Source organism: Parasteatoda tepidariorum, chromosome 11, assembly GCF_982258835.1.
Source record: "Parasteatoda tepidariorum strain Cologne lab strain chromosome 11, Ptep-v5.0, whole genome shotgun sequence".
Lineage (NCBI taxonomy): Eukaryota > Metazoa > Arthropoda > Arachnida > Araneae > Theridiidae > Parasteatoda > Parasteatoda tepidariorum.
This window is the reverse complement of record NC_141765.1, coordinates 80,196,270-80,215,060: the sequence shown is the minus strand read 5'-3', so window position 1 is coordinate 80,215,060 and position 18,791 is coordinate 80,196,270. Positions and strand designations below refer to the sequence as shown.

Here is an 18,791-nt window from a genome sequence, read left to right as displayed (position 1 = left end):
TTTTATTGTTTCTTTATTGAAATTAAAATCTTTTCACCAAGTTGCTTAAATAATTGCACCTACCACACGGGGAGGGGGGGGGCAGAAACTTAAGTAAATGATTCTAAGTAGGAAATGTAATTTTAATATCGGACAAAAGCCTTTTTCTTATAGATTTCAAATTACTAACTGCGTTATCTGTTTTAAGATAGATTAAACAGAATCTTTTTTTATTCATTCTAACTGAGGTCAAGTGTCGTAGGGGTAGAGACAAAAAGATTTTAATCATTTTCATTTAATTTTCACAAATGACCTGCTGATGGATATTTATTTACTATATTTGGCATTATCTTTTGAAATATTTTAAATACAAGACAGTCATCCAATCATAATTTCAGATAATATAATGTGTGCTGTATTAGAGATTCCTTTTTTTTCTGACAAAACAATTCAAATATAATTTTTTCTTTTTTTTAGTCCAAATGACTCAGGGGATCGAGCGTTTGCCTTCCAATGAGGTGAACCGGGTTCGAATCCCCAGCGATGGCTGGTCGGAATGAATCCGGCCTGCACTGACCACAGTGCTGACGTGAAATATCCTCAGTGGTAGACGGATCATAGGCTAGAGTCCCTTTGCCGTTAGGCTAACCGTGAGAGGTTTTCGTGGTCTTCCTCTGCCTGTAACACAAATACCGGTTAGTTCCATCAAAAAGTCCTTCACAAAGAGCAATTTCTCCCAATACTTGATCCGAGAGTTCCCTTGTCCTCTGGATTAGGTTCAAAATTACAAGGTTACGGAGTTGAGCATTAGTAGTCGTAAACCCAAATAATTGGGTCGGCTGTTCAACGACGGTTATAAAATAAGATTTAAACTATAATTTTTGCAATTAGCGTTTTTTTAAAAGTAGTTTAGCATTATATATTTGTTTGCTTTTAAGGTATTGATAAATATGCTTGTTTTTGAGTAATTTACGTTAAAAAAAATTTTAGCAGCCTGTTTAAATTGTAATAAAATTTAATTTTTAAAAATCTAAAAACAGGCAAATGTGCAGAATTAAATCTCTTACTCAAATATTGAAATCACATCCCTTTCTTGCTTTAAATTTTAGAGAAAAAAATCTAAAGATGCTATAAAAATTATCAAGCACTATTTCTCCTAATGCAATAAAGTGACCCCTATATTTTATATTTTTAAGAAAGGTTATTGCTTATATTGTACGACACTCCATCATCAAACGTGCAAAAAACATCAAAACTTTCACCTAAAATACAAGATGCTGCGAGAAAACACCTCTTAAGTGTGTTTTTAGAAGTTTCAATTTCGTAATTCGTATCCAGAGCAGAAGGAATCAATTAACTGATTTCTCGACAAAACCTTCAAAAGCATACTCTATAGTTACTGGCAGTACTCTATACTTATTTCCACAGGTTTAATGGGAATTCTTGTTGGTTGTCAGAAATATACCATCAAAAAAAAATTTTTTTGTTTTTTTTTTTTGTTTTTTTAATGTTGGACCATCAAAAATCAGTTCCAATTCCTACATTGGGATGATTGTGCTTTATGATCATTCCAACATTTGATTTCTAAAAAATTATGATGGAAATTTCTGATGGTTCAAAATTAACAAACCATCAAAAATTTTGACTTGGGTTGTGACACATTTCGTATCTCCCTCCATTGCACATTTTATGTTACTACTAAACTACTAAATTGACTACGTCTGACTACTAAATTGATCCATGCAGAGGCCTTCCCTTTTCTAGAAGGTCTTGGTTCAAAACCCACGAAGATTACCTTCTAAGAAAGGGAAATCTATTATTTATGTGTCCATCTTGTGACAAATCTAAATTCCATTTTAAGTTGATTTTAAGCTTTGTTTACATCATTTTAAAATTTATTAGGTATAAGGATTCCAAACATAAGCATAAGTTCCCGACATGAAGTTCCCAGTATCCATTATTGTAACTAATAAACGTTTTCCATTCTGGTGTTTCTCTTCTTCTTCCTGTTAGCCTCTGCAAGATAAATGCATGGACCTTCTTACAAATTTTTAATCTGATGATAGAAAAATTGGAATAATTAAAATTCCTAGAGATGCCTATATTTGGGTCATTTATCTTATATTTTTGAAACTTTAATTGTAGGTTGAAGTAACTAATTAGAATGGGTAAAATATGCTCTTGACTAAAACTGAAACCCTGATAGTTTGATTAGAAGGAATTTAATGTGATAAATTGTTTGACTCCCGGTATATTATTGAATCTTTTAATATTTATCTAGATGCAGCATTGGGGTCTAATTCCAAGTCCTTTGACCAATTATGCACCTTCAAGTGGAAGTGACACGCCGCTTAACCTCAGTAAGCCAAAAAATAGGTGAGTTCTTAAAGATGCGAATTAAATTTACATAGTGTTCCATATTGATTACCTTAAATCTATATTTTTCAAATCTATCTAAGAAAAAACATCATTAATGATCGAAAATTAATATTTATACGAGAAATATACAAACGTGGCAAACAGCAAAAACTGTAGGCCATGTTGCTATTAACTGGACCCTACACTATTAATAATAACTAATATACATCTGCATGCAAACAAACTTTTTATTATTTTTATCTTTTTATATTATTGTAAATTGCATATCATATATAATTGCTCTGAATAGAAGGCTTGAATGTATTAACATGTATGACAGTTTCATCAGGGTAACCTTACCATGCAATCAGTGCAAGAGCAGTTTCTGCAGACCATTGGCAAAATACCACAAACAGTAATACACCTATGATCGTCTTCATAAAAAGTAACAAGAATTAAGAATAATGTCAAAGGAATCCTATACAACGAAACTCAGATAGTCGAAGCAGAAATATATAAATTCTACGGGAAGGAAACTCGATCAGAAATCGCAGGTTCGAGAAATGAGATAGGTTATGAATCAGCCAGTTAAAAATTCATTATGTGTGAAATAGTGAAGTGAAATCAATCTTTAATTTAAATTAAGTCCGAAATAAAACCGAAAGTCACAAGTTCGGGAAGAAAGTTCAGCATCTAATTATAATTTACTCTACAATAACATGAATAATTCAAATATGTATATGGAAGTTACTTCAAGTGTCACACGAGCGAGTGAGTTTTTTTTTAATTAGCAGTTCTAGCGGTCATATTCTTTAAGGGTTATTTAAATATACTTGTATTTGACTCTTCCCAAGACAAAATTCCAGATGGTCCCATCAAAACATTTTGATGGTTTATGTTGGTTTCAGTGCTATTCATGATGAAAAATACTACTTTAATACGACGATGATTAACCATCAAAAGAAGTTTGACTTTCATGGACCAACAATCCGTGATGGTTCATGATAGTTCCAACTATACACTTCATGATGGCTTAAGGGAAGTTTTTCTTGGAATATACCATCAAAATAGTTTTCTTTTATATTGAATTATCATAAATCAGTCCGAATTCCTACATTGGGATGATGTTTGTTCATGATCGTTCCAATATTTGATTTCTAAGATACTATGATGAATATTCGTGATGGTTTAACATGAACAAAGCATCAAAACAAGTTGCTATTTTTATGTGGGACGAATCAATCCGAATTCCTACATTGAGGTGATGGTTACTTATGTTAGTTACCATCAAAAAATATAATGGTTCATGATGGTTACCATCAAGATTATGTTAGTCCATCAATAGAAAACCATTAAAAACTTTGACTTGGGTAAAATATTCTTATTATACTCGAATAGTTCGTCCAAAAAGACTCCAAATTTATCGATAGAAAGCGTCATTTCGTAAAACCCTTAGAAAATAATGCAAACAGGTTTCTGCAACCTTACTAATACTTAAACCCTCCAGGATCGTAATCTCATATCCGTGATTCTCCCTTCATGCCCCACTGTATCATTTATGAGACGAATCTTTCCTACTACCGCGCCACACAGAAGTGATTTCAGTTTGGTACTTTCGTATTACATCTCGTATTAGTAAATACTCGGAGGCTCTGAGAGAGCCTGGAAAAGAACTTTTCTGCTTTTCCGATCTAGAACGGGTTAAAGGTTAGCATATGAAGCAGCCAAATGTTATATCATAACATTTTGTCTATTCTAGTTCTCAAGCTCTGGATTCTGCATCTACTGCTCCAGTTTTTACATCATCCCATTCAGTAGTGTCTTTAGCAGGCTCGACAGTAGCTGGACTTTTACCACCTTCCTATCCCGTAAGTTTATTCTGCTAATTTAAAGCAAAAAATAAAATGAGAGCACATTTTCTGAGAATCTCTTCTTTTTATAGATGGCACAATCATTCCTGGCAAATCCATTCTTTCAAGCAAGAGGCAATAGTCATTTAGTAGCTCATCCTGCTGCTTTATCTGTTGGTAAGAATGTTTATGATTAGTTTTCAAATATAACTTCTGATAAAAATAGAAATTTGGTACTAAAAGTAAATATTCGATAAAAGATTTTTTTGTAATTCTTTCGGTAAGAAAAAATGACAAAGATGTCAAAACAGAGAAAATTTAGCCCGACAGAGTTTCCTCACTAAAAAATAATTTAAAAATATCTTTTGATAAATTTATTTTAAGAGTTTCTTCAGAAATCTTCAAATATTTCGAAAATTTTACTTTTTCTTTAAAATATCTGCATATGTTTTGAGGACACATTTCATAGTCATTTTTTAATTTTCAGGATAATTTGCCTTTAAAACGTCTGCAAATTAGTCGTAGACATTTCATAGTCACTTTGAAGACAATATAATACGACTGATTATATTAAAATTGAACTAATTTCTCGTTATTGAAGCTACTATAGCTCAATTATATCACTATTGCTACTATAGCAGCAAGATCATTACCATTTAAGTTAAACCCAGAATTTCATGACAATGCATGAAATATATTTATGAATGTGGGAGACAGTCCACATCCTCTATCACTCTATTTTCAATGATCTGGCTACTATATCATATTTTTAAAATATTTCTAAATCATTAATTTTTTATTTTTATTTTCTGTCCATTTAATGTTTTATCTTTAACCGTATCTCTTTGGTGTGGCAGATTGTCTCTATCGGATTAAATCATATCTGTCCTACTTGTACCATTTGTGAAACGCGTTTCATGAGAAATGTTACAATTGAGAAATTGAAAGATTATTTTCTGTGATTTCAGGTCCTCTGATGAAAGAAAGCAGTCTTCCATTGGGAGAAAAACAATTTCCTTTACACATGTATCTACCACCTGTTCGTAAAGACAACAGTGAATCCAGTGATACAGACAAGAAAGGTGAAAGCATCATCACCTGTCAGAGTACGTCCTCCCTGCTGTTGACTTCAAAGTCAACTCAATACCCATCAATACATAAACAGCATCGATCATATCTATTTTAGACATAAATACAGTGAAAGCAATTTTAAAAAATATACTAAAGCAAAAAATATATAAAATATAAAAAAATATATAAAAGCAATTTTAAAAAATAATCCATATATATAAACACAAAGAAGAAGAATAAAATAAGATGAAATAGAAAAACCTTTAATGAGAAAACGTAAAGGTCTTCATCACGACACATCCTTTACAATATATTCTATATTTCTGAATTAAGAACAATTATCCTAAGATAAAAATTACTCTTTTATGATGCTTCTATATTGGTGAGAAAAAAAAATGCAGTTGAAAATAAGTATGAAATAAAAGAAAACAGAAAACAAACTTACCGGCGTGTAGCATACTAATTTTACGTGTGTTATACTAATTTAACAGTTAACAAAACTTAGCAAAGAAACAAAACTTAGCAATAAAAAACAGGGCTTATAGCTTAAATCGTACAAAATAATTTTAAAAATAGATTTGATAGGAAAAATATGAAGCAAATAACATTCAGTGTATATATATATATATATATATATATATATATATATATATATATATATATATATATATATATATATATATATATATATATATATATATATATAATAGGGGGGGGGACAAAATGATGGAAACACTTCTATGCTAATAAATTTTTTCCTATTTCTCCAGAAATAGTTAACGAATTATTTTTTAACTTCTGATGTGTTTAGATCATGCGATTTCTCATACATATCAATGAAGTTTAAACTTTTAGAGGTTTGATAGACCAACAATTAATTACAAATGGAAAATAATGTTTTTAATCACCCTTTTATTATTATTATATGCAATAATTAAACAGAATGTCGTAAGCCTAGCTTAAATATTTATGGAAATATGGAAATTTTTTATAAATGTCTATTTTTTTTTTCTTACGTTTTTTTGCTATAACTTTAAAAGTATTCAATAAAAGTAAAAAAAAAAATTATAGCAATTTAAAATTCAATATGATTTTTTTGCTTTAAATCATTTAAAACTATGTAAGATATGATATGAGCAGTAAAGATATGAGTAGTTAAAGTAGTTCGGCTAGAAATAAAGAAAGAAAAACTTCATGATTTTGTAGTGACTCGTATTTGGCAACTAATGAACATTGAACAAAACCAATTTGAATATCTTAAAAATTTAAAAGGCTTCAAGCAATTTTAAAAGTTTTCATACTTTCAAAAGAAAGCTCAAAATGATTAGGTGGTTTTCAACAAAAATTATTCAGTATCAAAAGAATTTAAAAACAAATGATAATACCTTACAAAGAACGTTCATACACCAGAATGTTATTCAATAAGAAAAGAAAATAGAAGAAAAGAAAATACTTTTCATAAATCTTGTAAATAGTACAAAATCATTTTTATCATTTTTAATAAATCATGTTAATAGCACAAAATGAAATATGTGGAAAACCCCTAGTCATTATGAGCATTCCTTTAAAAAATACGAAAACTACTTAGAAAATCGCTAGAAATTTTTTAAATATTAAAGGTATTCAAATATATATATATATAAATATATAATATAATGTATGTATACAGGGCCGGATTAACCTATAGGCACACTAGACACGTGCCTAGGGCCTACGAAAAACTTGGGAGAAAAAAATTTGTTGACAAAAATAATTTAGCTTTAAAAACAACAGGTGTATTTTGCACAAAATTATGAAGATACAAATAAAAATATAATATTTTTTGGTAATAAATTATTTTGCAGAATCTTATGATCTAATATATTACTTTTTTTGCGATTTTTGAATTTAACGAAATCTTGTATTATGCTGTCGAATTGAAGATAAAGTTCGATAAACAAATTTGTAAATTAAAATCCATATTAATAAAAATGTAAAAAAAAGTATGCAAGAAAATTTTAGCATATATTTTGAAAAGAGGGGAGGAGTGGGGGTAGGAGGGGAGGGCCCAAAAACGGCTGTGCCTAAGGTGTAATCCGGCTCTGTATGTATATTATATATATATATATATATATATATATTTATACTGAATATATGTATACTAAATTTTAAGAAGTTAGGTCAGTTGTGCATAAAGAAAATAACGAATGAATAAATAAAATAAAATAAATACTAGATGTTTTCAAAATGATGTTTAGTGAATATATTTTTTAGGAAACCTCCAAATATTTCTCACGCTCTTATACTTATTAATTTATATTCAATATTTATACTTAAAAGTGGTAAACCGTTTAATTTTCATTTATTGAAAACTGAAGGATGTACAATTTAAAAGCCCAACTTAGAAAAACTTCCTAGCTGCACCACCTCATCGAATTTAAAGGAATCAATATACATAAATTATTTCATTTTTTAGTAGAATTCATTTTTTTTCTCATTTTTTTTTCTAAACAAAACGATGAGTCAAAAAATAGGCTATTTTTAATCGAAATTCTATTTTTTATACTGCTGTAAACACCGCTCTTTATTTGTAAGAATAATATTTTTAACAAATATTAAATATCAAATATATATTGATCAAGTATTGAAGAGAAAAGAAGGAATGTAAAGAAACTTTCCATTATCTTAAATGTATGAACATTCATGTTAAAATTGACATGAGGAGTAGAAAAATGTATGGAAATCTTTTTATTTGTTAGAATAATATTTTTAACAAATATTAAATATCAAATAAATATTGATCAAGTATTGAAGAGAAAAGAAGGAATGTAAAGAAACCTTCCGTTATCTTAAATGTATGAACGTTCATGTTAAAATTGACACGAGGAGTAGAAAAATGTATGGAAATCTTAATAACTGAATCTTAATAACTGAACTAACATCTTAATGATAGAATTAACTTTCAATACGATGCATAAATCGTTGCGCAGAAAATTAAAATTTAAAGAAAATCGCCGTAATGGATTTAAGTATAAAAAGATTAATAACTGAATTAGATTTCAGAACGGCCAATAGATGGCAGCATGACACTCAAACATTTTACATGTTTTCGGAATCAAGAGCAGAAAATGTTTAAGGGAGTTTGTTTCAATGAAATACTGTGCATAAATCGTTCAGCAGAAAATTAAAATTTTGAAGAAAATCGCCGTAATAGATTTAAATATTAGAAACTTAATAACTGAATTAGCTTTCAAAACTGCTCATAGATGGTAGCATTGAAACATTTTACATTTTTTCGCAATCAAGGGTAGAAAATGTTTAAGGGAGTTTATTTCTTTTTTTTTCTTTAGAAAACGACTTTTCTTCCAATGGAAATCTAAGTTAAGTTATACTAATGTGTTTAAACAATAAAAACAATGAAACTGTAGAGTCACGTGAGGATAATAAAAAAATCTTGTCAGTCAAACTCATTGCTAAGGTTAGTTTTAGTTCACTTTTTTTCGTTTTGTTTCAGCCGCAATTTATGATTTCAAATAAGTAATGAACTATAACAATTCAATTCAATATAAATTTAAAAGGAATAGCAGCTAAGAATTTCTCTGAAAGCAACACGCCCGATTAATATATTGTAGTTTAATTTTTGATACAACAGGTTTGCTGAAATATGTTACTAATTTTCAATTTTTATAATTTGTAACGTATTATATTTACTATTAGTATACGTTATATACGCATTATATTATTGTCAGTATTATATTTACTGCCGCCAAATCAAAAGGTTTTATCATGAAATTAAGTTAAGTTATACTAATGTGTTTAAATTATAAAAACAATGAAACTGTAGAGTCAAGTGAGGATTATAAAAAAATCTTGTCAGTCAAACTCATTGCTAAGGTTAGTTTTAGTTAACTTTTCCTCGTTTTGTTTCAGCCGCAATTTATGATTTCAAATAAGTAATGAACTATAACAATTCAATTCAATATAAATTTAAAAGGAATAGCAGCTAAGAATTTCTCTGAAAGCAACACGCCCGATTAATATATTGTAGTTTAATTTTTGATACAACAGGTTTGCTGAAATATGTTACTAATTTTCAATTTTTATAATTTGTAACGTATTATATTTACTATTAGTATACGTTATATACGCATTATATTATTGTCAGTATTATATTTACTGCCGCCAAATCAAAAGGTTTTATCATGAAATTAAGTTAAGTTATACTAATGTGTTTAAATTATAAAAACAATGAAACTGTAGAGTCAAGTGAGGATTATAAAAAAATCTTGTCAGTCAAACTCATTGCTAAGGTTAGTTTTAGTTAACTTTTCCTCGTTTTGTTTCAGCCGCAATTTATGATTTCAAATAAGTAATGAACTATAACAATTCAATTCAATATAAATTTAAAAGGAATAGCAGCTAAGAATTTCTCTGAAAGCAACACGCCCGATTAATATATTGTAGTTTAATTTTTGATACAACAGGTTTGCTGAAATATGTTACTAATTTTCAATTTTTATAATTTGTAACGTATTATATTTACTATTAGTATACGTTATATACGCATTATATTATTGTCAGTATTATATTTACTGCCGCCAAATCAAAAGGTTTTATCATGAAATTAAGTTAAGTTATACTAATGTGTTTAAATTATAAAAACAATGAAACTGTAGAGTCAAGTGAGGATTATAAAAAAATCTTGTCAGTCAAACTCATTGCTAAGGTTAGTTTTAGTTAACTTTTCCTCGTTTTGTTTCAGCCGCAATTTATGATTTCAAATAAGTAATGAACTATAACAATTCAATTCAATATAAATTTAAAAGGAATAGCAGCTGAGAATTTCTCTGAAAGCAACACGCCCGATTAATATATTGTAGTTTAATTTTTGATACAACAGGTTTGCTGAAATGTGTTACTAATTTTCAATTTTTATAATTTGTAACGTATTATATTTACTATTAGTATACGTTATATACGCATTATATTATTGTCAGTATTATATTTACTGCCGCCAAATCAAAAGGTTTTATCATGAAATTAAGTTAAGTTATACTAATGTGTTTAAATTATAAAAACAATGAAACTGTAGAGTCAAGTGAGGATAATAAAAAAATCTTGTCAGTCAAACTCATTGCTAAGGTTAGTTTTAGTTAACTTTTCTTCGTTTTGTTTCAGCCGCAATTTATGATTTCAAATAAGTAATGAACTATAACAATTCAATTCAATATAAATTGAAAAGGAATAGCAGCTGAGAATTTCTCTGAAAGCAACACGCCCGATTAATATATTGTAGTTTAATTTTTGATACAACAGATTTGCTGAAATGTGTTACTAATTTTCAATTTTTATAATTTGTAACGTATTATATTTATTATTAGTATACGTTATATACGTATTATATTATTATCAGTATCATATTTACTGCCGCCATATCAAAAGATTTTATCATGAAATTAAAACTTTTAACATTGAAGTTGAAAAAGAAATCATCATTTTGCTTTGTACAAATTAAACGGTATATGAGCATAAAGGAATAAAAATATTTCTAACATTTGTAAACATTATTATTTCATAATATCATTAAAATTAAAAAGACAGTTTTCTAATTTGGAAGCGCGTCACTATCACAATTTAAAATAAAATAAAAATTCACAATCAATAACAAAATATAATTTATTGGATTAATTTTATCATACAAGTATCATTGACTTGTTTTTTACTGCACAATATTTTACCTCATTCTAATAGTAGTTAATATAAATTCATCTTGATATTTTAAATCTTTAATAAGGGTTATATTTGTAATTATTAGTAGTAAAGTACAGTAAGTAAATCTAAATAAATTTTATTGAAACTTAATAACGCTGAGATAAATTAAATATCCGACAACTTTTTATTATACACCAAAGTCGAGAATAAATTCTTGAAATGTTCTTGAAAATGTATTTTCTAATAATTATTTCTGGAAAAAATTTTTTAAATGATAAATAATTTTTTCATAAAAATAATTTTGATCGAAGTCATTTATGTTTATTTTATATTTAACTCTTATCGTTTAATTAAATAACGCATAAATTTACTTTTAATGAATTATTTATTAAGTAACCAAAAGAATTTTTAAAAAATGAATTTTTTTCGCATTCTTTTCACGATGCACTTTAATTTTCTGAACTATTTTTGACGAAATCGCTAATGGAAACAGGAATAAACAGGAATTATTAACGCAGCAATCTTGCTTTTATGCGAAAATCAGAATTGTTCACAATTCACTTTGATTTAATTAAATTGCACCCTTATCTTTTTTTGAGGACAATTGAAAAAAATATTTAACACATGAGGTGGAAGGTCTTTTTTTTTTCTTCAGATTATTAAGAAAATGACTGACTTGATTCCGGGAGAGTTAATGTAGGAAAGAACAGTGCGAAAAAAAGAAGGAAAACTTCCTATATAACTATTCACTGACTCTTGATGGTTCAAGTGCTTAAACTAAAATATGCAAACTAGTTAGAGTGGCAATACTTAAAGTCATTAAATTAATAAAAGAAAAAACGCAATTTCTCTGAATAAACACTTTTTTTTTAAACACATTTCTCACTCCCGATATATGAGGGGTGAATTAGCTTCAATCTCGAGAATGAGGTCCCAACAAGTAAGGGAGAAATCGTTTGACACTTTTATATCAAACCCTAAATATCAAACACTCTTATAGCGAATCTTTGCACGCAGTTATAATATTCGCCTTCCCAAAAATGATAGCATGCAATATATATATATATATATATATATATATATATATATATTAAATTATTTATTGTTCATGAAAACTTTTAATTTTAAAGTATACAAATTTCTACATAATTTCAAAATGTTCAATTTCGAATGATGAATTTCAATATTTAAATTAAATCGATCGAATAGTTGAAAATCAAATTTTATATATAAGACTTTTTAAAATTTGTCCACTAAGAAACAAATTGACTGATTTCGTTGAAATTTTGTTTTTTTTCCCTCATAAAAAAACTGCATACTTGAAAATGCATATGAAATTTTGTTTGGATTAAAAAATTTTGTAATTGTGTGTTTGATTCGCTTCAAATTCTCGAGATATAGAGAAAATTCAAAAGAAAGTGAATTTAGCATTAATGGATCTAAACTTTCGATTGCTTTCCTAAACTATTGGAACAATATTTTTCAGATCGAGGCCCATACTTTGAGAGTCAGGAACCCGTCGTAAAAAGGATATGTTTTTCACAAAAGTACGTTTTTGTGTTTGATTCTGAAAGATATGTTTGAATGGAATACCGATGACAACTTAAATTGTCGTCTGCATTCATTAAATTGTATATTTAAGGCTTAACTCTCGAATCATTAAGAGTGAGTTTTAGTACGTGAAAATCCGATCATTAGATCAAATGTTATTCAAGGTGTTTGCTCCCTGAACATGAATAAAGTACAAATAACGACATGTAGACGTACGATAGTTTCGGTACTATAATAAAACCCTTTTTTCTGTATCGTAACTCTTAAGTTATGCCCAGTCACAGAAAGTGGTCTTTAAATGTAAAACTACTATCTGAAAAAAGTGGTAGTACATATTTATTTATACCAAATCGATATTTTTTTCTGTTACCACTCACTTTAAAGTTGTTAAATGTGTTTGTTCTTTTAATATGAATAAATCACAAATAATGACATGTAGACGTAGATAGTTTCAGTACTATAATAAAGCACTCTTTTTCTGCGTCGTAACACTTAAGTTTTCCCATTTATGCCCAGACACAGAAAGTGGTCTTTATATGAAAAACTACGATCTGAAAATAGTGGTAGTATATATTTATTTATACAAAGTGGATATTTCTTTCTGTTACCAACCACTTTAATTTCAAAGGAAATAATATCCTTACTTCAGATCTAATTATAAAAGTTTATATTGTTAATATATAATGGTAGACAGAGTTACTTTTGTTTCTGCAAAATTAACCCTAAAAATGAACCACTTGTGCTACCATTTCTTTTTTTCGTATTTGAAAAAAGCAAACCATTTCTATGAAAGAACGCTAGGCACAACTGGGTTAAACCTGATTTATTCGGGTTGAAGTGTATAGTTTGCGAATCAACATTTCATTCACAAGTGCGTCGACGAAAAATACAATATACCTTTCTCACTTCCGAGTCTTACTGTTGATGCAAAAAAAAAAAAAAATTCTCCGAAATCTGCAAAACTGACATAGAAGTGAATATTACAAAACTAAATTATAATGTCATTCCCCTTTCTAATTATTTTATGTGATTTACTTAATGAGCATTCTTTTCTAGGCAAACTACTTGGTGCAAAAATTATTCGTCAAGCTAAAAAAGAAGGCGATGGTAAACCACACATTAAACGACCAATGAATGCGTTTATGGTATGGGCGAAGGACGAAAGGCGAAAAATTCTTAAAGCTTGTCCAGACATGCACAATTCAAATATATCCAAAATTTTAGGTAATTTGTGTCCTAAATTTTTAACGTTTTTTTTTTTGTAAATAATTTTAAAACTTTGTGCCAGATTTTGTCACGTGATCACTCATAAGGTGTTTAAAATATCCCAAATCCTTAATGACGAACTTTAACATACAGTTAAACCTTCAGAAGGGACCACCTCTACGTAACGACCGGTTTGAGAGACACGGAAATTTTTGAATAGAAAACCTTTAGGCGAGGACGCCAAAACCTCTCCCAGCAACCGGGCAAACATCTACACCAAATGCGTAATAAGGAAACACGAAAAAATATAAAAACAAAAAATTGAACAAAAGAAATAAGTAGATTAAATTACATTCAAAATAATTACGTGAGGCTCTTATTTAGTGAGCTCTTTTTGACGATACAACCTCATGTTGCAATCAGAGTGCTCTAAAGACGATGCTATCAATGATTTGCTTCTAGTTAAATTAGAGAAAAAAGTTATTTTAGAAAAAAAGACAAGCACTTCAAACAAACATCTTCTCATTTTTTAAAGCTAACTAATTTTCATGATATAAAATTAAATGCATCATAACTATGAAACTATTAAATGCCTCTTAATGCAAAAATAGTATTTGTTTATTTATTTAAAATAGCTTTATAATTGGTAAATTTGTTTTTACATTAATTTAACATAATTGTTTTTACATAATTGGTTTTTACATAATTGGTAAATTTGTTTTTACACATAATTATATCAGTTTTGATCATTTTTATAGCTGCTAAATTTTATTCATCGATATGTCTTTTCATAACAAAGCAGTGTTCAAACGTTTGACAAATTCACACCTCTTCATTCTCGATTAAGAAGAACCTAGTGACGATGTTCAAAGTATCCCAAAATTGGTGTTTTCGATAGCGAAATTATTTATGAATGGTGTGAATTCTGTTGATTTTGGTGTTCTCCATTATGGGTATTTAGATTTAACAGCTCCCTCTATAGTAAACATTTGATTTAATGTTAAATCGAAATAAAACGAGTTGTTCAATATCAAATTCAGAAGAGCTATTACACCACAGTATAGACATGTGCAGCTACAGACCTTGATTGGTTTCGTGTTTCTGATGGTCGGGTGCCCCAGTAAGAGGATTTCCTGTTAAAACTTTCATTATCTAATATTGTCGAAATTACTTTCTGCCTGCTTCAAAAATCTAAATGCATTTAGATCTATATTAATTGCTTTGATAAACTATAATGAGTGACTTCATGTAGCAATCAAAATGGTTTTGTTATTCGGTTATGATTCAAGTTTTTGTTTGCCTTTAAATATGATTGATTTTTGTAGGTGCAAGATGGAAAGCAATGACAAATTCTGAAAAACAACCATATTATGAAGAACAATCCCGTTTAAGTCGATTACATATGGAAAAACATCCAGATTACAGGTATAGACCTCGACCCAAAAGAACGTGTATTGTTGATGGCAAAAAACTTCGCATTTCAGAATATAAACAGCTAATGAGAGCAAGGCGACAAGAAATGAGGAATATGTGGTACGACATATTTCTTTTTAATTTAATAAATATATATCGCTATTTCATAATTTAAATTTTTCTGTTCTGATCAGCACATGAAAGCCAACACGGAAAAAAAGCATAAGGAAACCTTTTTTTATCTTTTTATTTTTTTCTGAAATGACATTCATTTTTTCTTAGAGGAGTAATGGTTCTTTGATTTTGACCAAATGCATTGTGGTTCATTGACTGCAGCAGAGCAGCGTAAAAGCAATTTAGGAATGTAAATGGGGCCGGGATAGCCTAGTTGGCAGGGCGCTGGACTCACGTTCGTGAGGACGGGAGTTTGAATCCAGCCGGCTGAAGATTTCCCGTGAAGTAAATGGTGACTGTTGCACGCTAAATCTGTCTGGTTGCAAAGTCCTCCATGTTCCCATAACAAATTATACCTCTGGGGGTGCTGAATTGGACATGGATCGTTCTCTTGTTCAGGTCAAAATTACTATCTGTGGATAAGTGAATGAATGTATGAATGGATCCGGACGGATAAGTAAATGGATAAGTAAGTTTACAACGGATGGTGACTGGTGCACACTAAATCTGTTTTGTCGCAAAGTCCTTCATGCTCCCATAACAAATTATTCCTTTGGGGGTACTGAATTGGAGATTGATCGTTCTCTGTCTCAGGTAAACAGTACATTATCTGTGGATGAATAAATGGATGTATGAATGGGTCCGCCCTATAAGCATGCGTGACTATTGTTCTGGCAGAAGTCTAATTCTTGGCCATAGATGGCGCCACTGGAAAACAAGTGATCGCACCACTTGCCTTAATGGCCTAGGACGACAACAGCAGCAAGAATGCCAATATTGAGAATGATACTTTGTATTTAAATTATTGTGTTATTTACCCTTGATAACAACACACCGAAGTATAAGCAATTTGGGAGTATCAATCTTGAGAATAATACTTTACTATCAACATAGTGTTGTTGTCCATTGATTTCAATTCACCGACAGATAAGTAATTTAGGAGGGTCAATCTTCAGGGTGGTACTTTTGCTTTTTCTATTATTGTCCATAAATGACAACACATCACTGACAACTTCCTATTTTTTGATACATTATGAATCTGTTCTTTTTTTAAAAAATATTACACATTCACTTTATTTAGAATAGATAGATCGCATAATAGCTTCATGAGACCCGAGTTTTAATTATAGCACAAAATGCGATTTTAGCTTAGAAGAATTTAAACTCATAAATGCAATATTTTTTTTTTTTTTTTTTTTTTGAAAAAAAATTTAAATACTTCAGCTTGTTTGGATTTTCTAGTTAATTTCAATTATTGCATAAAAAATTATAATTTTAATTTTTATAATTTTTCCCATATTGAAAGATAATTTTACATTTAGTCCCTTTAGTCATGAAATAAAATTCATTAGACTTAATTATTAAGATATTTGTTTGTATTTAGTCCTTTTAGTCATGAAATAAAATCCATCAGACTTAATTATTAAGATATTTGTAAGTATTTAGTCCTTTTAGTCATGAAATAAAATCCATTAGACTTAATTATTACGATATTTGTATGCTATAAAACTTTTTAATAGGTCACTTAAATCGAATTTCTTAACTTTCTTCTGATTTTTCATTGTCATTCAAATCTCCAACCCACGACAAAGCACCGATCCAATTCTATTCTTACTTTGATATTCGCTTTGTAAAGGCATGCAAATAGAAAAAATAATCTCGAAATTAAATTTTTTGAGTAATAAAATTGTATCAAATGTTGTTGAATGCATTGTCTTTGAAAGACTCCGTGCTCCTAGTATTTGATGGAATTTTGAAGACGGTAAATCTGTGACATGATAGTGATTTCTACAGCAACTGTCCTCGTTCCTTCTGGGTTGTTTGTATCCAGTTTAATCTCTCGACTTTTGTGCTCACTAGTTGAATAGTGTCGATTTCTTGTTTAAGCTAGCATTTCATTCAAGTGATGATTATGGAATATGCTCATGTTCATATTGAATCAAAAATATTATTTCAGTTAAAAAATTAAAGTTATATATGAAGAAGCAAAAGCTATGAAACAAATATTACCTTGCAATGAAGTACGTTTCTTTCTATTTTAACAATTCGCTGAAAATTAAAGTTATTACTTAAAAAAAAAAAAAGCATTTGTTGCATCGCTTGTGAAACGTTGCAAACATCGCTCGTGAAATATAATGAAATACGTTGCTGAACTATGAACGTGAGGGGAGAGTAGATTTCGACAAAGTCCACCTTCATATATGAAAAGGTACCTCAACATAGAATCGAGTTAACATGTCTTATATACTAGTGAATTGGAATTGTATTTTTGTAGTGGTAGATACACTACAGTACTCCCCCACCAGAATTATATCTGTGATAGAATTTGATGAACAAATTCCACTAGTTGATTCATTGCTGTTTTGTGAGAAACCGGGAGAGCTGTATTAAGATCACCGTATTTTTGCTAATCGTGAGAGTTGTATTACGCTCACGGTCGTGGTTGCTCCTGTGTTACCATTAGCAGTCGAGTGGATACAGGCCAACGTTGTGTTGATCGAGACTGAGTAGCAACAACACGAGGAGGTGGGTAATGTTGCAGTCACAAGTAGCAAGTCAACTGTTCAGTGTGGATCATCCATCTTAGTAGGCTTAGTAGGCATAATATTTTTTCACTTTTTGTTTCTATAAACGTAATTTTAAAATATATCTCATTCTACCAATATATTAAACTATTATTAAAGACTGTTTCAGTTGCTTCTAAATACCGTAACATGATGCAAGTCAATGAGGAAAAAATGGTTGTTCTTATTTAAATTTGAGAACATAAATGTTAAAACTATCCGAGACTTTCTATTAATTTGTAACAAACATGGTTTCGTATCGCTGTAGCTGTAACATAATATGTAACAAAAGCTTAACTCTTTACATTGCTATTACCAACACACTTTTAATTTTCTAAGTAGTTCCGCCCCTTTTCACTGAAATGATAATAAAGTTAATTGATTTAATTTTAATTCTACTAATATCTTATGATATTGTTACAGAATATTGCAGTTGTTAAAATACGCAGATTAATTACCAGAATTAAACTTGGCGATATGAAAAAAAGCCAGCTTCTTCAGAAACTAAAATCAATTGCTAGGTCTGATATTTCAGAAAATTTAATTAGAACTCTTTAACTGTAAAAACTGCCCGATTCTATTAGAAACATATTACTTGTAGGTGAAGAAAAATTTCAAAACTGGTCGAAATGGCGGATAGAATAAATGATATGAGCTCAAGGAATGAAATTTTTAGGGTAAAGAAAATGGCAACTCAAGAACGATGTCATTGCTCCGATTCAAACGATGAGCTTTTAGAGAGAATCAAGCCATTGGAAGTACAGATTTCGAAATTTAGCTGCATTCGTTCATTACATTTAAAGACACAAAAAATCCAGGTTTTGTACTTTCCCGGTCAAGAAACAAAAATCGCAGGAAGCGATTCAATGAAAAAAGAAAATATTGCTATTATCATTTTATGTTTGGCTACCGCTACCATACTGACAAATGCCGC

At 29.3% G+C, this 18,791-nt stretch overlaps 1 protein-coding gene across 1 annotated transcript in view; it reads left to right on the top strand.

Annotated features, from left to right (window-relative positions):
- LOC107455833 (uncharacterized) overlaps nucleotides 1-18,791 on the top strand; it is a 192,235-nt gene that overhangs the window by 172,318 nt on the left and 1,126 nt on the right. Inside the window, exons 6-11 of the mRNA XM_043044639.3 lie at nucleotides 2,261-2,355; nucleotides 4,097-4,205; nucleotides 4,280-4,364; nucleotides 5,156-5,293; nucleotides 13,557-13,724; nucleotides 15,032-15,239. Coding sequence (XP_042900573.2) covers nucleotides 2,261-2,355; nucleotides 4,097-4,205; nucleotides 4,280-4,364; nucleotides 5,156-5,293; nucleotides 13,557-13,724; nucleotides 15,032-15,239 — 803 coding nt within the window. The remainder of the gene's footprint in view (nucleotides 1-2,260; nucleotides 2,356-4,096; nucleotides 4,206-4,279; nucleotides 4,365-5,155; nucleotides 5,294-13,556; nucleotides 13,725-15,031; nucleotides 15,240-18,791) is intronic.